The 23,657-nt window shown below is 47.4% G+C and overlaps 1 protein-coding gene across 12 annotated transcripts in view; it reads left to right on the top strand.

Annotated features, from left to right (window-relative positions):
• Positions 1-23,657, top strand: part of PLEC (plectin) — a 367,871-nt gene that overhangs the window by 306,615 nt on the left and 37,599 nt on the right. For all 12 annotated transcript variants that reach the window (XM_068238141.1, XM_068238140.1, XM_068238142.1 and 9 more), the window contains 16 exons: positions 1,919-2,034; positions 3,360-3,466; positions 3,640-3,759; positions 6,833-6,928; positions 7,016-7,143; positions 13,665-13,758; positions 14,543-14,697; positions 14,865-15,168; positions 15,963-16,037; positions 16,287-16,448; positions 17,523-17,627; positions 18,593-18,688; positions 18,987-19,112; positions 20,280-20,432; positions 23,093-23,247; positions 23,370-23,496. In XM_068238141.1, coding sequence (XP_068094242.1) covers positions 1,919-2,034; positions 3,360-3,466; positions 3,640-3,759; positions 6,833-6,928; positions 7,016-7,143; positions 13,665-13,758; positions 14,543-14,697; positions 14,865-15,168; positions 15,963-16,037; positions 16,287-16,448; positions 17,523-17,627; positions 18,593-18,688; positions 18,987-19,112; positions 20,280-20,432; positions 23,093-23,247; positions 23,370-23,496 — 2,119 coding nt within the window. The remainder of the gene's footprint in view (positions 1-1,918; positions 2,035-3,359; positions 3,467-3,639; positions 3,760-6,832; positions 6,929-7,015; positions 7,144-13,664; positions 13,759-14,542; positions 14,698-14,864; positions 15,169-15,962; positions 16,038-16,286; positions 16,449-17,522; positions 17,628-18,592; positions 18,689-18,986; positions 19,113-20,279; positions 20,433-23,092; positions 23,248-23,369; positions 23,497-23,657) is intronic.

The following is a 23,657-nucleotide window of genomic DNA, read 5'->3' on the forward strand; positions in this document are numbered from 1 at the left end:
TATATGTAAGCGGACACCGTATGACACACCGCGCCTGCAGGAGATGAGCGCGTGGCCAGATAGCGATCTCTACCTGTTCTAGGTGCAGCAGCCTCCGCGCTACAAGTTATATGCTGTCACGATTACCTTATAAGGCAACAACAACAGTCCCCTGAAGCCGTTTATTTAAATCCCCTCTGAAGCAGAACTTTGCTGCGTAACAGATTCCTGCAGCGTCCATAATGCCTCTCTATCTATAACCATCAGCAGCTACAGGATATGGAATCACCCTACCACTGTGACGTGTTGTTTGTGGCGGGATTTCCCAGAATCCTCCTGTCAGCCATAATTAGGCCACGCCCCCCTCAGAGTTCTTCCCGGAGACTGAAGTTGTGTGGCGGGGTTACTGGGCACCTCCTAGTGCTGATCAGGAGATCCATGGCCGGACGTCTCTGGCTTGTTGTAGGTTTTGATAAGAGATCACTAAAGTCCAGCGTGACAGCCAGGGAAAGTGGGGCGTGACAGCCAGGGAAAGTGGGGCGTGACAGCCAGGGAAAGTGGGGCGTGACAGCCAGGGAAAGTGGGGCGTGACAGCCAGGCGGTGGGGTGTGACAGCCAGGGAAAGTGGGGCGTGACAGCCAGGGAAAGTGGGGCGTGACAGCCAGGGAAAGTGGGGCGTGACAGCCAGGGAAAGTGGGGCGTGACAGCCAGGGGGTGGGGTGTGACAGCCAGGGAAAGTGGGGCGTGACTGCCAGGCGGTGGTGTGTGACAGCCAGGGAAAGTGGGGCGTGACTGCCAGGCGGTGGTGTGTGACAGCCAGGGAAAGTGGGGCGTGACTGCCAGGCGGTGGGGTGTGACAGCCAGGGAAGGTGGGGCGTGACAGCCAGGCGGTGGTGTGTGACAGCCAGGGAAAGTGGGGCGTGACTGCCAGGCGGTGGGGTGTGACAGCCAGGGAAAGTGGGGCGTGACAGCCAGGCGGTGGTGTGTGACAGCCAGGGAAAGTGGGGCGTGACAGCCAGGGAAAGTGGGGCGTGACAGCCAGGGAAAGTGGGGCGTGACAGCCAGGGAAAGTGGGGCGTGACAGCCAGGCGGTGGGGTGTGACAGCCAGGGAAAGTGGGGCGTGACTGCCAGGCGGTGGTGTGTGACAGCCAGGGAAAGTGGGGCGTGACTGCCAGGCGGTGGTGTGTGACAGCCAGGGAAAGTGGGGCGTGACTGCCAGGCGGTGGGGTGTGACAGCCAGGGAAGGTGGGGCGTGACAGCCAGGCGGTGGTGTGTGACAGCCAGGGAAAGTGGGGCGTGACTGCCAGGCGGTGGGGTGTGACAGCCAGGGAAAGTGGGGCGTGACAGCCAGGCGGTGGTGTGTGACAGCCAGGGAAAGTGGGGCGTGACAGCCAGGCGGTGGTGTGTGACAGCCAGGGAAGTGGGGCGTGACAGCCAGGCGGTGGTGTGTGACAGCCAGGGAAAGTGGGGCGTGACGCCATTTTTGTTGTGGGGTTTTTACTTGTTGAAAGTCAGGCACAGTTTTCTTCAGGACATTTATTAGGAAGCCATTTTGAATTTATTATGCATAAAAAGTAGCATAAAAAAATTCTGATTTTGGTTAAATTAAATGTAACATTTCTGCACCAATTCAGAGATTTTTCTCTCGTCGTCCTCGGCAATTTCCAGCTGCCTGTTCACCACCATACCTGTGACAAGTCAGACACACATGACCGGCTGACCATCACATGACCGGCTGACCATCACATGACTGGCTGACCAAAGGTCCGGGGATCATTGTCCACCAGTCACGAGGACAACACTTTGCGTGACTGTTGAGGCAGTTGCTCTCTATTATTGCTTGTTGACATTCGGGTGTTTATCTCTCAATTTATGTATTCATTGTTGTGAAGATGTGTTGCCCACACCGACCAATCATGTTTGTCCTTTCCTCTGCAGACCCATGCTGATCGATATGAACAGGGTGTACCGACAGACCAACCTGGTGAACCTCGATCAGGCCTTCACCGTGGCCGAGAGGGATCTGGGGGTCACCAGACTGCTGGACCCCGAGGGTGAGTCTCTGCTCAGTATAGGTTTATACCGGGCATTGCCATGGTGGGAGGTGCAGATCCTGAGTTGTCACGTGTCCCCAGGAAGAGAAGATTCTGCAGGAAGTGAAGCCTTGCTCTGCCTAGGAGTGGTTTATATCCGGTATAGGCGGAGTCCAGAAGGGCTAGAATTCTTGCCTCTGCTTCCCCTGTAGGACATCCTCAGTCTTTTGCCAAATTCATCCTCTTGTAAAATGAATAAAAGGGGGTTGTAACATCCAAAATTAAAAAAAAAAATCAAAAAATAACAATAACAAAAATGTACGTGAGCCCCTTTTCTTTTTCTAAACTATGTCCCTAGATGTCCCCCAATTTTTTTCATTTTTTTACTTGGATTGGCGCCATTGCCTGACTGCAGGAACTGTGCAGTGCCAGTGGGATTGTGGGAAGTTTTTCTGTTTAGCTACAGTAAGGGCCCTTTTCCACTTGCAGTCGCTAGCGTTCACGCTGAACGCTAGCGATTGCTGAATCGCAATTACCGGCGATTCCCCGACGTTCGCGGCCGCGATTTTGCTATACTATGCACTGCATAGCAAAATCGCGGCAAAAGTCGCTCCGCGGCGCGATCGCGATCAAGTAAAAAACGAATCGCGGTAGTGGAAATTACCTACCGCGATTCCTATGTTAAAAGGCAAACCGTAGCGATTTTAAAATCACTAGCGGTTTGCGGTTTTGCGATTAAGCAGTCGCAAACGCCCTAGTGGAAAAGGGCCCTAACAAGCTTATCTCAGCATGCAAATAATAGAAAACCTCATATTTCAGATAAGATAAGGACACTATGACCAGAAGGTAATTGAATTCCCCCTCCCTTCGAAGAGTTTACACTGTGATGTAAGCCTATTGTCTAGGCGTTGATTGCTGTGGGAGGGGCAGTAAGCAGTGACAAGCTTAAACTGGGTTGGAAATAAAAAAGGGCAGAAGTGATGTCACTGTTGACGTCACAGGGAAACAGTAAAGATGGAAACCAGCAGAAATGTCATTTTCTTTTTTTTTATATCACATTTCTCCTAAATGTGGCAGTGAACACTAAAAGCAACAGGAAAGGTGAGCAAATAAGTCATTTCTTATTGGATGACTTAGATTTATTTTCTCAGTTAATATGAAGTTTCATCCCACTTGCCTCAGACCTTGCAATGCCTTCTGGGAACTCTTATCATATCCGGTGAAAGTATTACTTGAACTGTGAAGTTCGGTTGTACAGCAGGACGTGCCCCGCCTCCTGTGACGTTGCTGTTGCCAGACTCTCCTCCTCTGGGTGGTAATTGGTGACCTGTTTGTTGTCTCCTCAGATGTGGATGTCCCTCAGCCCGATGAGAAGTCCATCATCACCTACGTGTCCTCCCTGTACGACGCCATGCCCAGAGTCCCCGACGTCGCCGATGGAGTCAGAGCCAATGTGAGTATCACCCTATCTGTATCCAGAGCTCTGAGGGCGTGTCTGAAATCAGCATAATGCCGAAGCTCCTCCCCATCAGTCCCCTAGTGTCTGAAATGTGTGGCACTGAGATCACTGTGAAGCACGGTGGTGAAGCCTGATTGCCGGTAATCCTGATTTGTGTTTCTTGCCAGGAGCTGGAGCTGCGGTGGCAGGAATACTACGAGCGGGTCACCATGCTGCTGCAGTGGATCAGACACTACACCGTCATCTTCGAGGAGAAGAGATTCCCAGCCAGCTACGAAGAGATTGAGGTAGGTGGGGAAAGGGTTACAGGTGGTGGGAGGAGACCAGACAGAAAGGGGTTATGGGGTACAGCAGTCTGGCAGAGAAGGGGTTATTCCTGGAGGAAGACTTGGGGGTATGTGGAGGTCTGTGGCACTAAAGGGGTTACTGCTGGGGCGAGGGGTACGGAGGGATGCCATTCTCCGGCACTGGAAGGGTTACTGCTGGGGGGAGGGGTACGGAGGGATGCCATTCTCCGGCACTGGAAGGGTTACTGCTGGGGTGAGGGGTACGGAGGGATGCCATTCTCTGGCACTGGAAGGGTTACTGCTGGGGTGAGGGGTACGGAGGGATGCCATTCTCCGGCACTGGAAGGGTTACTGCTGGGGTGAGGGGTACGGAGCGATGCCATTCTCTGGCACAGGAAGGGTTAGCGGGCAGCCGTGTGACGGTCAGATAGCTGCGGTCACAGAAGTCTATCCTGTGATCTGATGGAACGACAACTCCCATATCACAAGACGATTGCAGATTGGATCTGCGTGACGTGCGGTTGTTGGAGGCGCACATTGTTTTCTCTGCACACTGAAAACACACAAAACTAAAACCCCTTATCAGCCAATCGTATTGTTCGTTTAATCTTCTGTAATGCAAGACACAGAATGACTGATTAATCCTCATTGGTTGCTGGGGGTCCATAGAAACTCCAGTCTTCAGTTTTTTAACCACTTAAAGGGAACCGAAACTGAGAAGGATATGAATTTTTTTGTTGCCTGACTCTCCTGCTGATTCTGTGTCTCTAATACTTTTAGCCACAGTCCCTGAACAAGCATGCAGTAGATCAGGTGCTCTGACTGAAGTCAGACTGGATTAGCTGCGTGCTTGTTTCAGGTGTGTGATTCAGACACTACTGCAGCCAAAGAGATCAGCAGGACTGCCGGGCAACTCAGAATCAGAATCATATTTATTCGCCAAGTGCAGCAGTTGCCACACTCGGAATTGTTTGTGGTACACATCGGTATAGAGCATAGTGCAAGAACAACATTAAAACATAGTGGTGCAATACACAAAACAGAAAACATTGAAAACAGATATAGGCATTGAAAACATGTAGTGCAAGTACGCTATGCAGTGAAGACAGATAGGATAGGTGCGTAGCCGCTAGTCCTGCTAATGAGTTAGTAAGGCCTAGGTGCAAAAGAACATGGAATGAAGAACCGCACCAGGCCTGGGTGACAGTCCTGCTATTTGGCTTTGCTGTGTTCAGGGCACGAGTTCAGAAGGCGCACTGCTTGGGGGAAAAAGGAGTTCCTGTGTCTGGAGGTCTTGGTGGAAATAGCTCTGTAACGGTGGTCAGAGCGCATGCGGTTGAAGAAGCGACCGCCTGGGTGGAGGGGATCTTGCGTGATCCTATTTGCCCTTGTCCTCAGCCTGGATGCATGGAGGAGGTCCAAAGGTGGCAGTGGTGTACCGATTATTCTTTCTGCAGCATTTATTACTCTTTGTAGTCTGTACTTGTCACTCGTGGTGGCTCCCCCATGCCAGACGATGATGGATGAGCATAGGATTGACTCGATGGTGGCCGTGTAGAAGCTTGATAACAGTTCCTGCGGCATACCAAACTTCCTTAGTTGTCTTAGCAAGAACAGCCGTTGCTGTGCCTTCTTTTGGCATTTAGTGGTGTTTTCCCTCCATCTCAAGTCTTTGGTGATGGTAGTGCCCAGGAACCGAACACTTGATACTCTGGTGACCTCCGTGCCTTCGATGACTGGTATTGTTAAAAAGGAAACATCCATATCCCTCTCAGTTAAGGTTCCCTTTAATGACAACAGGGCGTATTATAAACGTCCAGTGTATTTGTGGAGAGTGCACCATCAGTTTGTTACTAAATAAGGCACTTGTGGTATCATTTTAACCGAGACTAGTTGTAGAATACATTCGGTGTGTCTTGCTTGGACCCACGTCACATAAAAAATAGGTATGGACAAACTCAATGAAAACATGAAAAGTCATTTTCAAAATTATCAAACTTGGGAAAGTTTTAGCAAAACTGCAAGAGGCATATGTGGTAACATTTTATCTGTGGTTAGTAGTAGAATAGAGTTTAGAGCGTTTTAGGGTTGAGGCCCATGTCTTGTGTATTCTTTTTAGTCACAAGCTGCATCGAAAGCAATTACATTTTTGCATATTCTGTAGCAAAATAAAAGGCTTGTAAAATTGAAAACAAAGTGACAGAATATAAAAGAAAAAAAAGTATATTGTTGCTTTAGGAACTTGGCTTTTTAAATATGCCATGAGGGTATATTACAGTTATTTTTGCAAATAAGGACTTCTAATCATCGATGGTGTACAACGAGAAAACAGAAAAAATACACCTTTATTTCCAATTACAATATTGTCATCATACATTGTACTAGAACCATAATCTAAATGTTGTTGTAATGACCAGGATGGATAAGCAAATAATTTGTGGGGTTAATTTACAGTTAGCACTGTGTAATGTAAAGCTATAATGGATGTAAATGGAGCTGGTGTGTTTATTCTACTTTTCCCTAATTTTCTTTTAAAATGCATAGAAAATAAGGTAATTACTAAACAAAATTATCACACACTAAAAGCCTAATTTGTCCTGAACCCCCCCCCCCCCCCCCCCCCCCCCCAATATATAAGGTAAATCATTTAGGTGTGATAAGTAGTAATAAGGTTGTTAGTGAATAAATGGGAGCAGCACTGATATGTGAAAATTGCTTTCGTCCTGACGTGGTTAAAAAGAAAAAAAATTTACACATTAAGCAATTTTAATTTTCCTATATTCCCAAGCAAGCACATTGTTGAGTGTTCTACAGAATTTGTTTATCGAAAGAAAGTTTTATTGACCATTCAGACATTTCTATTTTTTTTTTTTAATCTGGTGATTTGGTTGAATCGTGTATGGCCACATTATGATTTGGTCTACACGGTTTGGCAGCTACTTGCTGTGGATTTTCCACCTTCCTCAGTCACTCACACTGATTCTCTCTCAGGTGAAACAGCCGCCATTTCCACACACTTCCTCAGTTGTGACACCCGTTTCCCGCCATTTTCACACACTCTTTCCTCTTCTAGATTTTGTGGCGCCAGTTCCTGAAGTTTAAGGAGGCGGATCTCCCCAGCAAGGAGGCGGACAAGAACCAGTCCAAGCTGCACTACCAGTCTCTGGAGGTGAGTGGAGCGCCCTCTGCTGGCTACTCAGAGGATTGCGTTGTCGCTCTCCCCTTGCTGACGCTCTCGCCTGTCTTCCTCCCGCAGGGTGCTGTGAAGGCCGGCCAGCTGAAGGTGCCCCCGGGATATCACCCCCTGGATGTGGAGAAGGAGTGGGGCAAGTTACACGTGTCCATCCTGGAGAGGGAGAAGCTGTTGCGGATAGAGCTGGAGAGGTAATCGCATTCTTGCTTTACTATCAGGTTTTTTTTGTTTTTTTTTAGCGTGCCAGTTGTGTGGACAGGACCGCCCTCTAATGAGATGCTAATTATTCTAACTTGCATGCAGACTTTGTGCCAATTGTTAATTATTGTAATCAGATGGCACAGATATTGGCAGAGGGAGCTTTTAGCAGCTTATATCAGCGGAGATTGTGGTGCTGAGGGTCAGTTAGGGTTTGGCATCGTTAAAGGGAGTGTTCAAGTGCAAATATAGTCAGGGTAGGCAACAATAAAATAATGGTAAATATTATCCGATTGGTTAGGAGATCTTTGTCCATCAGTGGTCCCAAACAATCATTTACGATCGTTCATATCAAGAATCGTTCGTAATCGATCGTTCAGCAAATTGTATCATTCGTGGCCACCTTTATGAGAACTTATTTACTTACTTAAAGGATACCCCAACTGAAATGTGTCATAATGAGATAGACATGGGTATGTAGAGTGCCTAGCACACAGATAACTATGCTGTGTTCCTTTTTTTATTTTTCTGCCTGAAAGAGTTAAATATCAGGAATGTAAGTGGCTGACTCAGTCCTGACTCAGACAGGAAGTGACTACAGTGTGACCCTCACTGATAAGAAATTCCAACTATAAAACACTTTCCTAGCAGAAAATGGCTTCTGAGAGCAAGAAAGAGGTCAAAAAGGGGAATTTCTTATCAGTGAGGGTCACACTGTAGTCACTTCCTGTCTGAGTCAGGATTGTGTCAGCCACTTACATACCTGATATTTAACTCTTTCAGGCAGAGAAAGAAAAAAAGGAACACATCATAGGTATTTGTGTGCTAGGCACTGTACATACACATGTCTATCTCATCATGTCACATGTCAGTTGGGGGTTATCCTTTAATAAAGTTTAATGGCAAGATGGCGCCGGGTGCTTCTACCGCTACCCTCTTCTCCCCCCCCCCCCCCCCCCCTTCCCTTTCATGTCGGGATGGCCACGTTATTGCTCTGTGGACTCGTTTGACTTGTTTTCACTCTGTGTGCCAAGTTTGGATTTAGATATATTAATATACACAGAATGTCATCATGGCCACTTCTACACTGCATTGTCTTCCTAGTCCTCTAAATCTTGCTGATATTAAACTTATTTTATCTTTAAACTGTGCAGTAATTATGTCATATTTGCTTTGATATTGTCATTAAGCTCATCATACTTGTGGTTATTATACTGGTTATTCCAGGATTCATGTAGAATGGTGACTGTATAGACTGGATTTATCAATGGAATGCCGGGTACGTTTCAGCTTCTTGACTTTGGTTTGTAGAAGACTTTATTTGAAGTGCTGCTTTGTGTTTCGCATTTCCGGGGAAGATGGAGCCAGTCTTGTGTTCTTCTGGCTCTTAACATGTCACAGCACAGCGCCCGTTTCAGAGTCAGGGGCTACAGATGACAGTGAGGCCACTGCAGATACCTCTCATAGGTCAGAGCTGTTTACTTGAGGAGCGTCCAACACTAACAATAGGCTTCTGTCTGCAGTTAGACCCCGTCTACACTATTTGGGTTGCTGTGTGCATGGCGGTCAAATTTGGGTGCAGAGATCTGGAGACGTGAGGGAATCTCCTCTGAAGTCTCAGTAGCTCAGCACAGGAGGTCTGGAGACATGTGAGAGAGTCTCCCCTGAGGTCTGGAGACATGTGAGGGAGTCTCCGCTGAGGTCTGGAGACATGTGAGGCCACAGGAGGTCTGGAGACATGTGAGAGAGTCTCCCCTGAGGTCTGGAGACATGTGAGGGAGTCTCCGCTGAGGTCTGGAGACATGTGAGGCAGTCTCCCCTGAGATCCGGAGACATGTGAGGGAGTCTCCCCTGAGATCCGGAGACATGTGAGGGAGTCTCCCCTGAGATCCGGAGACATGTGAGGGAGTCTCCTCTGAGGTCTGGAGACGTGAGGGAGTCTCCTCAGGTCTGGAGACATGTGAGGGAGTCTCCTCTGAGGTCTGGAGACATTTGAGGCAGTCTCCTCTGAGGTCTGGAGACATGTGAGGGAGTCTCCCCTGAGATCCGGAGACATGTGAGGGAGTCTCCCCTGAGATCCGGAGACATGTGAGGGAGTCTCCCCTGAGATCCGGAGACATGTGAGGGAGTCTCCCCTGAGATCCGGAGACATGTGAGGGAGTCTCCCCTGAGATCCGGAGACATGTGAGGGAGTCTCCTCAGGTCTGGAGACATGTGAGGGAGTCTCCTCAGGTCTGGAGACATGTGAGGGAGTCTCCTCTGAGGTCTGGAGACATGTGAGGGAGTCTCCCCTGAGATCCGGAGATATGTGAGGCAGTCTCCTCTGTCCTCTGAGGTCTGGAGACATGTGAGGCAGTCTCCTCTGAGCTCTGGAGACATGTGAGGCAGTCTCCTCTGAGGTCCGGAGACATGTGAGGAAATCTCCTCTGGGGTCTGAGAAGCTCTGCACATGAGTTTGGTGTGGAGATGTGGAAACATGTGAGGGAGTCTCCTCTGAGGTCTGGAGACATGTGAGGGAGTCTCCTCTGAGGTCTGGAGACATGTGAGAGAGTCTCCTCTGAGGTCTGAGTAGCTCAGCATAGGAGATCTGGGGACGTGTGAGGGAAACTCCTCTAGGGTCTGGAGACATGTGAGGGTCTCCCCTGAGGTCTGAGTAGCTCTACACATGACTTTGGTGTGGAGGTCTGGAGTCATGTGAGGGAATCTCCTCTGAGGTCTGAGTAGCTCTACACCTGACTTTGGTGTGGAGATCTGGAGACATGTGAGGGAATCTCCTCTGAGGTCTGAGTAGCTCAGCACATGATTTTGGTGTGGTCTGGAGATACTTGAGGGAGTCTACTCTGAGGTCTGAGTAGTTCAGCATATGATTTTGGTGTGGAGGTCTGGAGACACTTGAGGGAGTCTACTCTGAGGTCTTAGTAGCTCAGCATAGGAGATCTGGAGATGTGTGAGGTAATCTCCCCTGAGGTCTGGCGACATCATGCGAGGGTTTCCTCTGGGGTCTGAGAAAGCTCTACACATGACTTTGGTGTGGAGGTCTGGAGACATGTGAGGGAAACTCCTCTGAGGTCTGTGTAGCTCTGCACATGATTTTGGTGTGGAGGTCTGGAGACATGCGATATGAGGGAATCTCTTCTGAGGTCTGAGTAGCTCTGCACATGATTTTGGTGTGGAGGTCTGGAGACATGTGAAGGAGTCCTCCTCTGAGGTCTGAATAGCTCAGCACGTGATTTTGGTGCGGGGTCTGGAGACGTGAGGGACCCTCCTCCGAGTTCTGAGTAGCTCAGGACGTCGGCAGTAGAACAGTTTGAGGTTTGGCACTTGAATGACTATTCAGGAAGGGAAGACCACATGAAATGACTCTGCAGATGCGAGGGATGGTTATTTCTGGTGGCTCTGAATACCGCTGCCTGAAAAGCCGAGATTTCCGCACACCTCAGCCTGTAGTAACCAGTGTTTGTGTTGGAGACGGGGTCTCGTTTCAGCTTTTTATGACGTTGTGTACGGTATAGTGACCGAGGCGGGAAACTTCCTCTATGACTCACCTCAATGCTGGCAAACCCGTCCGGCAACTGGCAGAGAGAGGCGAGAAGAACAGAGCGGAGAGTTCTGAACAGCACAGACTGCCGTGTAATCGGACACGGACTGTCTATTACCGCGCTAATGTGCCTTTTCATTGTAGATAGAAGTTAGCTGTTATAAGCTAAGCTAATTATCTCGATGAAGGAGTAATCGTTTATCTAGCCCTCGGTTTACAGGCATCATGGAGACAGTTATGAGAGGGGATGGGGGAAAGTTTTAGTTTAGAGAGTGAAGTTGGGTGAGTCATGCGGTAATTGGTTCCAGGGAAGGCGGGCGGGCCGGACGGAGGAGGGACAGCTGCTGCTGCTGGCTCTGCACTCTGCACATCTGTGGCGTGAGGAGCAGGAGCAATGACTGGAGGCACGGCGTCCTGCGGATAGGTGAGAACTTCTGCACGGGGGGAGGGGCTTGCACAGTATTCGCCTTTTATGTCACTCAACCAGAGGACGTGTCTGCTACTCGTACAGCTATAGTGTAACTGGCTGCAATCTCTGCATTGTGTCCCCTGCACGTATACTGGGACTTTCTGCACAGCTGCAAATACAGCATAGCTGCAGCTTGGGGGGGTGCATATTCAGTGATTGGTAGCTGCATGCCGTCTCTGCTGGTACAGTATTTGTCTGTACTCTCTAGATACAGTGTAAAGCCTGATACACACATCCTATTGATTGGCCAATTTTACCACCTCCATGTAGTTTGAGCGTTTAGCTACACGATCGGTCATAGTATTAAAAATCTGTTGGCCCGCATACTGCATGGAGGTGATTGGACAATGTTAATTGGATGTGTATGCACCTTTAATGTCTACAGTCTCCGCTATAAAATTGTTGGCAGGTTCCATTTCTTCTGTGTTCCTCTTATTTGTTGAAGTTTATCTTGTGTATCAATAAGGGTGAGGCCGGTATAAGACGCGGATACAGAACACCGCGCTGCCGATTGCATCTAATGCTAGGTACACACCATACAATTTTCTGCCAGATTTACCTGACAGATCGATTATTTACAACATGCCTGATCTGAATTTCGATTTTTTTTATTTTTTTTTTTTATCATTTTTTCAATCGATTGAACTGATTGAAAATCGATTGTAAAATCAATCGGCAAAATGATTACAAAAAAGAAATTCAGAAAAAAATCGATCGAAATTCCGATCGGACATGTTGGAAATAATCGATCTTGCAGGTAAATCTGGCAGAAAATGTTCTGCTGTGTACCTAGCATTACAAACGTTTCCCTCGCTGCACGGGTCTGCCACGCTGACCGCGACGCGCTCCCTCTGGTGATTGGGGGAGGAGTCTCAGCTTCTGATCGCTCTATGTCGGACCTCATAGTGGGACGCCAGAGAAACCTTCTCATTCTGGTCACAGAGCTTCGGGTTTAGCACCACATGTGGGTAACAGACGGCAATAAAATCTACCAGCCGCACTTCCCCCACTTTATTCAAAGTTCATAAACCATCCATAGCTCCACTTTCAGGAATTAGAACATGTCATTCATTATTTATAATGAAGAAGGGGCTGCGATGTTCTGACATTATTGATCATTCTTCACCATTATACGGACCCGTAGAAACTTCAGACGTAACCTTAGGGGGGAATGTGGGAGCTGACATTTTGTTTTAAACCTTAGATTGCTGCATACATCTATAGAAGTTTGTGTTTTCGCAGCCATACGCCACGGACGTCTAAAGCAGTTTTAGTACAAATGTACATCCACCTGCCACGAACCTCTTTCGGTATATACATCTATACTATTCTCCCTCTGAGCTATAGCAACTCGTAGACCCATAATTTGGGCACCAGCTATTGCTGGCGGCTGAATTACTCTTTTTTTTTTTTCTAATACGTGTGCCAGAATCGTCTGGTTGGAAGCGAGGATGAGGGTTCGCCCCCGGAGCTTGTACCTTTAAAAATAAATCAACCCTCTTCATGTGCAGCAGTCACTATCTTGTGACACTTTGAATCGCAGCCAAATATTGCTCCATTATTTGCATATTATTAAAGGACCACTATTGTAGAAAATTGCAAAATTTAAAATACATGGTAACACATACAAATAAGTATTTTTTTTCCTGAATAAAATGAGCCATAAATGACTTTTCTCCTATGTTGCCGTCACTTACAGTAGGTAGTAGAAATCTGACAGAACCGACAGGTTTTGGACTAGTCCATCTCTTCATGGGGCATTATCAGCAAGGCTCTTATTCTTTATAAAGACATTCATTGAAAAGGATTTATACAATGATGCTGGCCAGCTTCCCTGTTCCCTGCACACTTTTTTGGCAGTTGGTCAGCACAACTGCCCTTCACTAAGTGCTTTAGAAAATAAACAAAACTCTGAGAATACCCTATGAGGACGTGGGCTAGTCGAAAACCTGTCAGTTCTGTCTTATTTTTACTACCTACTGTAAGTGACAGCAACATAGGAGAGAGGTAATTTATGGCTCATTTTACTCTGGAAGTAATGTACTTCTTATTTGTATGTGTTTACATGTATTTTAATTTTGACGTCTTTCGCGATAGTGGTCCTTTGTGTTTTATTACGAAGCACTTTCTTGTGACTTATAGCTGAGGTGTGATATAGGCTACCTGCAGCTTTATATAGCAGAGAATAGCCTCAGTGTATACAGTCACCTGATGCTGCTTATCTCTCTTTACATATGTTGTATTGTTCTGAATATTCTGCATCTGTTCCATACTTGACTTGCTGAGATTGGGAGTATTCCTAGTATGGATATTTCTGCGTCTGAATGCAGAAGGGTGTGTGTGTTATAATTGTGCAGCGTATCATATACTGACAGTAGAGCGCTAGCTGTTGTGCAGTTGTTATCCTTTTATTATATCACAATTGATGCCTGTGCCGTGTGTCTGTCCCGACCCCCCCACACATCCAATGAAGACGTTAATCGTGTGTCTCCATCTCTCCTGGGCAGGTTGGAACGTTTGCAGCGGATTGTCAGCAAGCTGCAGATGGAGTCGGGATTGTGTGAGGAGCAGCTGAACCAGGCGGATGCGTTACTCCAGACGGTGAGTGTTTGTGTCGCTGTCCCCTCTCCATCCATATACTGTCCATATCCTCAACCTCTGATATGGGGGGACACTGGGCATCGGAGGGGGGGTAGTCCCGTAATTCCTTGAGGCGGGGATGTCGTACTCGACCTTCATATCCCCCAGGCCAGTAGCAAGAGAACCAACAGATTCACCAACTTTGTTCTGAAGTCAACCAATTCATCAGTAAAGTGCAGCTCTATTTTTTTTTTTTTTTTTTTCTTCTGAAAGAAGGGTAAGATTCCCTGCTGGTGAGCAGTCCCTCACTTCCTGTTCCTGTGAGCAGTCACTCACTTCCTGTTCCTGTGAGCAGTCGCTCACTTCCTGCTCCTGTGAGCAGTCCCCTCACTTCCTGCTCCTGTGAGCAGTCCCCTCACTTCCTGTGAGCAGTCCCCTCACTTCCTGTGAGCAGTCCCCTCACTTCCTGTGAGCAGTCCCCTCACTTCCTGTGAGCATTCCCCTCACTTCCTCTGAGCATTCCCCTCACTTCCTCTGAGCATTCCCCTCACTTCCTCTGAGCATTCCCCTCACTTCCTGCTCCAGTGAGCATTTTCCTTACTTCCTGTTCCTTCCCAGTTGTAAATTGTGCTGGTAATTAAGAAAGAAATATGGCAGCCCCCATATTCCTCTCAGTTCAGTTTCCCTCTCAGATAATATTCTTGGTGTTTTATCTTCTCTCTTTGGTTACAGCCACAAGCTATTTGTGCTCGGTGGTCAGAAGGTTGATGTCTTTTTACAATATGGCATGTTTGTCTTTCTGCAGAATATCCGCCTGCTGAACTCTGGGAAGCCCCCGCAACGGGCCGCAGACATCGAGCGAGATCTGGATAAGGCCGATGCCATGATCCGTGTCCTCTTCAATGATGTGCAAGCTCTTAAAGATGGGCGCCACCCGCAGGGAGAGCAGATGTACCGCAGGTATTCTACCGGTGTCCAGTTATTTGTATGGTCATTTTGATGTATGTTGCAGTTAATATGTCTCCAGCCTTCATCTTTAACTAACAGACTCCATGTTGTTACCTTAGTAACAATAATGGCTTTCATTGGTCATTGGTTGTAAACGATCTCCTCTTCTTCCCCAACAGAGTTTACCGCCTCCACGAGCGCCTGGTTGCCATCCGCACAGAGTACAACCTGCGCCTTAAGTCTGGTGCCACTCAGGTCATCACCCAAGTTACCCACGTCTCCCAGTCTTCTAGCATGGATGATGTCACCTTGCGATACCTCCAAGATCTTCTCGCCTGGGTGGAGGAGAACCAGAAACGTCTTAATACTGCCGAGTGGGGAGCTGACCTGCCCAGCGTGGAGTCTCAGCTGGGAAGCCACCGAGGTCTCCATCAGTCCATCAACGAGTTCCGAGCCAAGATTGAAAGGGCGCGGGCTGATGAAGTAAGTGTCTGGTACACATCCAGGACCGATTTCCTAAGGTCCATCTGGGTCATGAATGGATCTGCACACATGGTCTGGATTTATGCACACATGGTCTGGATTTATCTAAAGAAGTCTATTGGGTGGCAGTTGTTGGTAATCCTGTACAACTCTTTTATTTGAACACTGGGTATCATCCATAGAGATTTCTGCTGCTAACTATTTTTACTGATCTTCCAGGACCCCCAACCCTCCTGCAGCCTAACCATAGACTTAGCCATTGCCCTTGAAGAAAGATAGCCTCTAGATTTAAATTCCTCCAAATAACTTCAACTTCTCACCTAATTTTGATCCCTATACAGCCTAATACTTTAACGTAATGCCTCCCCTATGCTGAACCAGAACATCATCCTTATAAATGATACATAAACCTAACCTCTGAACCTTTGACCAACGGTGTCCTCTACCTGCACCTTACTTTCATTTCAGTTTATTGGCCACATAGTTTGTAATATTCACTCATAAACCGATCTTATCCAGATCTCAGTATGTACAGTGTTCATATGTAAATTAATTGGCCATTAAGTTTTCTAAGTCTCGAGTGCCATGGTGTTGCCCACACGGTTAGTTCATATAGGCAGGTGATGGGATAGTTATTTCTGGCTGGGGTTGGTGATGCAGAGCTATACCAGCCTGAGGAGGACACCATAACTGGTTTCTGGAGATTAGAATGTATCATTTCAGCTTTACGGTTTCTCATAGATGTTCTTTAGCATTGTATGATCCTATGAATAAGCTCTTGTATCTCTTCCCAGGTTCAGATGTCCGGTGGCCGAGGAGGTTACCAGGAGTATCTGGGGAAACTGGACTTGCAGTACGCAAAGCTGCTGGTAAGAGTCCTCCATTGTTGAGCTGTGAAGGTCTGGCACGATGTCTGTCATTCTCGATGTTCATGGTTGGCATAATGTGTACCTGTAATTCTCGATGATCGTGGATGGCATGATGTGTAACTGTCATTCTCCATGTTCATGGTTGGCATGATGTCTGTCATTCTCCATGTTCCTGGTTTAGGATATTACATAGAGATTTTTTGGGTATTTCCTATGGTAATTTCTGTATCTTTACATTTGTGTTCTCAGAACTCTTCCAAGTCAAGACTTCGTAACCTGGAGAGTCTCAATGGATTTGTGGCAGCTGCTACCAAAGAGCTGATGTGGCTGAACGACAAAGAAGAGGAGGAAGTCAACTTTGACTGGAGTGAGCGTAACACCAACATGACCAGCAAGAAGGACAACTACTCGGTGAGTTGCGTTTTCTTGCGGTTTAATGCATTTCGGAGCAGGGATTTCTTTGTCTTATCCAGTGGCTGGATAGTGTTCTGGTTTGGGGAACCGCCTCTTGACATAGGAGACCAGGGTTCGAGTCTCGGCTCTTCCTATTCAGTAAGCCAGCACCTAATTAGTAAGGCGTCCTTGGACAAGACTCCCTAACACTCCTATTGCCTACTTAGTACACCCTTAATGGCTACCGTGCAAGCGCTTTGAGTGCAACAGGAGAAAAGTGCTATGCAAATTTTTTGGGTTTTTTTTATCCACTATGTATGGTATAAGACCATTGGTGTAGCCTCTGTAAGATCCGGGTTTGTCCAGTGCTTGAGATGTTGGCATAGTAGAAATCAATATTAGTGTGGTGCAGAGCTGTAGCCAATAGCATTAGGTACACGGAGATGGTGAGAATCTCCATAGGGTCAGACAAAGAAGAATATGGGGTGAAGAACGTTCCATAAAGATCAGACATAGAACCCCGGGAGTCCACTTGTGGAATGGGGGGAGTTTATGGCATGAGCATCAGATTTAGAGATGAGCTTTGATGCCAACTCTCCATGCATGCAAAGTTCCACAATTTTGAAATTAGAAATTGTCTATGAAATGCTAAGTTGTTGCTGATGTTATGCAGGTTTTTTGTCAGGTTGGAACTGGCCCAATCAAGCAGCACGAAGCTGGTAATTTTGAGTGGTCCAGTTCCAAGCTGCATACATTTCCCTAAAAGTAACCAACATTTTTCATATATTCAAAATTATTAGCATCTTATTGCCCATTTGTTTGGGGGGGGGGGGGGGGGGTAGCCAATCACACTGGTTTAATATTATAAATATATACATATTATTGAGCTCCATTAGGTTGGTTTCCAGTCTGGTGGAATCTTAAACGGACGTGTGGCGTAGACGCTCCTCTTTAGTTAGGTTCAAGGTTGTAGAACTTCTGTGGATGGTGGAGGGGACACGATTGTCCATGAATTTAGGATGACAGAAGTAGATCATTGGATGGTGCGTAGAACTCCTCACTCATTGCCATACTGTGTTTTCCACTCTTCAGGGATTGATGCGTGAGCTGGAACTGAAGGAGAAGAAGATAAAGGAGATCCAGAACACTGGAGACCGACTCCTCCGAGAAGACCATCCTGGAAGGTCCACCATAGAGGTCATTATCTTCTCTGCTTGGTTCTCATATTAGCTTGTCCTTCCTTTTACGGACACTGGTTGCTCTAAGTGGAAGATGCAATCATTTGTAACTTATTTTGGTTTCTTACAATCCATTTGCCGCTTCCCACCACTGGGGAGTAATTTAACCTTCTTGCATCACATTCTACAATTTACAGACTCGTTCCTGGGTGGCTGCCCTCTCTCGTGTGTGTGTGTGTGCCATTATCTTCAAGGCCGCTTCAACCATCAACCTCCCCACCCAAAAAGCAACAGGAGACCAACTAATGTCTCTGATCATGTGACACCTTTTCCCGCCCCCAGAGATCACCATTATTGGGTCAAACAATGATGTCTTTGATCATGTGACACCCCTTCCCACCCCCAGAGATCACCATTATTGTGTCACCCAATGCTGTCTCTGATCATGTGACACCCCTTCCCGCCCCCAGAGATCACCATTATTGGGTCAAACAATGATGTCTTTGATCATGTGACAACCTTTCCGGCCCCCAGAGATTACCATTATTGGGTCACCCAATGCTGTCTTTGCTCATGTGACACCCCTTCCCGCCCCCAGAGATCACCATTATTGTGTCACCCAATGCTGTCTCTGATCATGTGACACCCCTTCCCGCCCCCAGAGATCACCACTATTGGGTGATGTAGTTCAAGCCAACCTTAAAGTAGTAAAGATGCTGACCAGAGTGTATTTACTGTTACTACTTGCTCTGTAGCTCACCTCCCTGTCTATGCTCAGCTGCATGGGAGCTGCCATCCTACTAATGACATCTTTTGGTCCTACCTCCACCTACACCAACCAACAGCAAGCCCGAACACTTCATTTTCCTGAACCTTGTTAGTTGTCTTAATTTTGGCCTACTGTGTACTCTGTCTTCAGTCTTGGTTCCAGTCATTTGCGCTCTTCCGCACCCTCACAACCCCGATGTTTTGTATGTTTTCCAGGCATTCCAGGCCGCGCTGCAGACACAGTGGAGTTGGATGCTTCAGCTTTGCTGCTGTATTGAAGCTCACCTCAGGGAGAACACTGCTTACTTCCAGGTAATGCCGCTGGGGGGTGTAACTGAGCTTAAAAATCGGTGAGCTGCTTCCCAGCTTGTAGTCCTCTATGTGCGGAGGAAGCTCTTCTGATATAATGTGGCCAAATAACCATTTTATCAGAAGAGCCTGATCACACTGCTCCTCAGACCTACAGTTCTGGCCGGTCCACCTCCCGCCAAACCTCTAACCAAAAGCCAATGACTAGTCACTGTGAGCCAGTTCACGTTGCTTTATCTGTAATGCAGGATCTCTGTACAGTGTTATCTAATGCTGATTCCTGGTCTGTCTTCCTGCGCAGTTCTTTGCAGATGTGAAAGATGCTGAGGAACATCTGAAGAAGGTCCATGACAACATGCGAAGGAAATACACCTGCGATCGCTCCATTACAGTGACCCGGCTGGAGGACCTGCTTCAGGACAGTGTGGTGAGTGTGTTGTCCTATCACTCTGCGGTGCTGGGGTGTGTGCTGCACAGTCAGTGTGAACAGGTCCAGTGAGTGTGTCCTCCTATCCCAGTGCTGGTGTGTGTGCTGCACAGTCAGTGTAAACAGGTCCAGTGAGTGTGTCCTCCTATCCCAGTGCTGGTGTGTGTGTGTGCTGTACAGTCAGTGTGAACAGGTCCAGAGAGTGTGTCCTATCGCACTGCAGTGCTGGTGTGTGTGTGTGCTGCACAGCCAGTGCTGTGTTATGGTATACCCCCAGTGTGAACAGGTCCAGTGAGTGTGTCCTCCTATCGCAGTGCTGGTGTGTGTGTGTGCTGTACAGTCAGTGCTGTGTTATGGTATACCCCCAGTGTGAACAGGTCCAGTGAGTGTGTCCTCCTGTCACTCTGCTGTGCTGGTGTGTGTGCTGCACAGTCAGTGCTGTGTTATGGTATACCCCCAGTGTGAACAGGTCCAGTGAGTGTGTCCTCCTGTCACTCTGCTGTGCTGGTGTGTGTGCTGCACAGTCAGTGCTGTGTTATGGTATACCCCCAGTGTGAACAGGTCCATTGAGTGTGTCCTCTTGTCACTCTGCAGTGCTGGTGTGTGTGCTGCACAGTCAGTGTGAACAGGTCCAGTGAGTGTGTCCTTCTATCGCAGTGCTGGTGTGTGTGCTGCACAGTCAGTGTGAACAGGTCCAGAGAGTGTGTCCTATCGCACTGCAGTGCTGGTGTGTGTGTGTGCTGCACAGCCAGTGCTGTGTTATGGTATACCCCCAGTGTGAACAGGTCCAGTGAGTGTGTCCTCCTATCGCAGTGCTGGTGTGTGTGTGTGTGTGTGTGTGTGCTGCACAGCCAGTGCTGTGTTATGCTATACCCCCAGTGTGAACAGGTCCAGTGAGTGTGTCCTCCTATCGCAGTGCTGGTGTGTGTGCTGCACAGTCCGTGTGAACAGGTCCAGTGAGTGTGTCCTCCTATCGCAGTGCTGGTGTGTGTGCTGCACAGTCCGTGTGAACAGGTCCAGTGCGTGTGTCCTCTCACTCTGTAGTGCTGCTCCAGTGTGGCTCTGTGTTGTAGTATAATGTACAGCTACCGCACACTGCCAGTGTGAACAGGTCCTGAATGATGACATGTCCTTCCTGTGAGTCACACGGCTTTGTCTCTCCTCCAGGATGAGAAGGAACAGCTGACCGAGTACAAGGGACAACTCTCCGGCCTCGCCAAGAGGGCAAAGACAGTCATTAAGCTGAAACCACGGAGCCCGGCCAACCCACCCAAAGGCCAGCAGCCCGTACAGGCCGTGTGTGACTACAAGCAGCTGGAGGTGAGAGCCAAGCGCTGTTATGTGTGTGTCAGTTTGTGTGTGTGAACCTGACTCAACCGGTCTCTCTACAAGAGAATAACAATCATATTATTATAATTAATATTCTGTAAGACTGTGTGACGCTGCCAATCTCAGTATGCCACTTTGCCAGTCAACTCTGCCAATGTCTGTACACAGCTCCACAATTCTGCCAATCTCAGTTGGAGTTTCCATGACTGTCAATCTCTGCCAGTCACCGAATATAACTGAGTAACTGCCATTCTTTGTATGGGATCCTGTAACTCTGCCAATGTCTGTACATAGCTCCATAATTCTGCCAATCTCAGTTGGAGTTTCCATGACTGTCAATCTCTGCCAGTCACCGAATATAACTGAGTAACTGCCATTCTTTGTATGGGATCCTGTAACTCTGCCAATGTCTGTACATAGCTCCATAATTCTGCCAATCTCAGTAGGAGGTTCCATGACTGCCAATCTCTGCCAGTCACTGAATATAACTGAGTAACTGTGCCATTCTTTGAATGGGATTCTGTAACTCTGCCAATGTCTGTACATAGCTCCATAATTCTGCCAGTTTCAGTATAAGGTTAAGTGGATGGCGATGCTTAGAACTCACGGAGAAGCATGTGATCAGTTTGATCAGCTGATTTGATTTGTAAGGCTCTGATTCGCTGGTTATGATCATGAACCAAACAAGGAAGTTATCACAGCAAATCAGAACCTTATAAATCTATCAGCTGATCAAACTGATCACATGCTTCTCTGTGAGTTCTCCTAAGCACTGCTCTCTTCTGGTATGGTGCCTATTTCAGTATGTAAATCCAAAAACATACCTTTTGTCAAGATAAACCAGAGTTGCTTTAGTGAAAAACTAATAATAACAAACTATACAGTCTTCTTATACTCAAGTTTCCTCGTCACACATGATACAGAACTGGATCGGATCAGTAGCTTGCCTAGTGCAAATGTTATTGTTACAAAAGGTATGTTTTTTTGGGCCTTCTCCACGAGTAGCCCTGTACCTCACCTCGCTTGTATGTCAGTCGATTCTGACAATCGGTGTGTGATGATCTGTGACTGCTGATCTCGGCACACAGACGGCTGCATTGTCCAGAGAGATGTGCAGAATTCACATTAGTATGTAGTAACTTCAGAACAAATCAGCAATGCTGATGGGATTCTCCATGCATGTGTGCTGGCAATACACAGCTCTGCACACCGAGGGTGACTGACTGTACAGGGGAATGCGCGCTGTCACATCTCTCCTCTACGGTGTGAGACCACTCATTAATCCCAATGTGTGCAGCTCAGACTCAGAGGCATTCTGAAGGGGGTCTGTGTCTGATGGGGGTCTGTGTCCTTCACAGCAAGTGCTCACATTCCACTCTGGCCCCACAATGTGCAGACTGCTAACAATCCAAGGAACACAAGTATACAGGGCATTCTAGCTAAACTAGGTCAGGAAGCAAATACAGGCCAGCTACAATGCATATGAAGGGTAACCAGGTTGTATCTGCTGCTCAGTGTCACATGACCATTCAGGATAAGGGGCGTGGCACACTGCCTATCCTCCAAAACAGCCGTGAAATACTGAGGGATCCTCGTGGTTACACAGAGCTGTAGATCAATCGCTGTGGAAATCCAGTAAACAACAAGTGCCCAGGGACAATCCTAATGTCGCTTAAGGAAAAAGGGTTCTGTTAAAGTGGATCCAAAGTGAACTTTTACTCATTGCATAATTGTGTTCCTTTCCTATTGTTTATACGGCATTCCTCAAGCCAAATACTTTTTTGTTTTTGTTTTATATTCCCTATAAACTAAATAAACCACGCCCACAGGTTTTCAGAGAGCCTTGGCAGTAGCAAGGGCTCATGGGAGCTCAGTCTGGGCAGGAGGAGGAGGAGGTGTTACTAGCCATTGATTACAGAGGCAGAGGGGAGGAGGGAGGAGGGGGGATTAGGTTTTTTTCACAGGCTTAGTGTTCAAGATGCAGATAAGCCTGCCTCTGTGTAATGTTTACAAACAACATGGCTGCTGTCATTGTATCACAGGAAGACATAATCATATTCTATTAAAGCTGTTTGCAGCTAGATTTGCTCTGTAAACTATCTAAACTTTAGATATATATATATATATATATATATATATAGACAAGTTACTTGTTCTAGATAGTTTTTCATCTCGGATCTGTTTTAAGAGAGGGGGGCAGATTAACTTCACCTGGGGCCCCCATTGTGCCCTGGTGCTAAACAGTCCACTTCCCAGAGGTCCCCTTTATGACCATCTTTCTATTTATAAGCCACGCCCCACATGGAGGCCCCCGGCCAGTAGACTGTAGGCAGTGTGAATGGCGAGGCCGGCATACTCACAGAGAGTAAGGCAGTTCAATAGAATCCCTTTATAGTAATCACCAAGGGACCAGGAGAAGTAGTGTACTAGATCAGAAGTTTACTATATCAGAATTGGTCATACATTGCATATTTGTTGGGACCTGAGGACTGAGTTTAGTATATCAGAGTTTACTATAATGGGATTCTACTGTATCAGCTATAGAATTCTTATTCCACAATAGGAAGGTGGCGAAACAGGTGGTTTTGGTGCACGGCGCTCACTGCACTTTATAAATACAATAATAATCGCATACTCCTCTGTCTCCGCAGATCACGGTACACAAGGGAGATGAGTGCGTGCTTCTGGACAACTCTCAGCCCAGCAAGTGGAAGGTCATGAACTCCGCAGGAAGTGACGCCACTGTCCCATCCGTCTGCTTCATTGTCCCGCCACCAAACAAGGAGGCTCTGGATGCCGTGAGCAGGTGAGTGTTTCCTACAGATTACCCCCCTGTGTACTGACTACTTACCCATCATCCCATCCAACTCACTGCCGCCAGCAGATCTTTCACCTGACCTCTCCATCGTCTTGTTTATCTCCTTCCAGGCTGGAGGAAAGCCACCAATCTATGATCACTCTCTGGCACACGCTACACATCGATCTCAAGAGCTTGCTCTCCTACCAGTATCTGCTGAGGGACATCCAACTCATCCAGTCCTGGACCCTAATCACGGTCAGTCCAAGCTCCGCCTCCTCTCCCTTATCCTCATGTCTTATAATATTATTATTATTAAAATATTATGTATTTATATAGCAGTGGCATCTTCTGCAGCACATTACAGAGTACATAGTCATGTCACTGACTGTCCTCAGAGGAGCTCACACTCTAATCCT

The sequence above is a fragment of the Hyperolius riggenbachi genome, chromosome 5 (assembly GCF_040937935.1).
Source record: "Hyperolius riggenbachi isolate aHypRig1 chromosome 5, aHypRig1.pri, whole genome shotgun sequence".
NCBI classification, from domain to species: Eukaryota; Metazoa; Chordata; class Amphibia; order Anura; family Hyperoliidae; genus Hyperolius; species Hyperolius riggenbachi.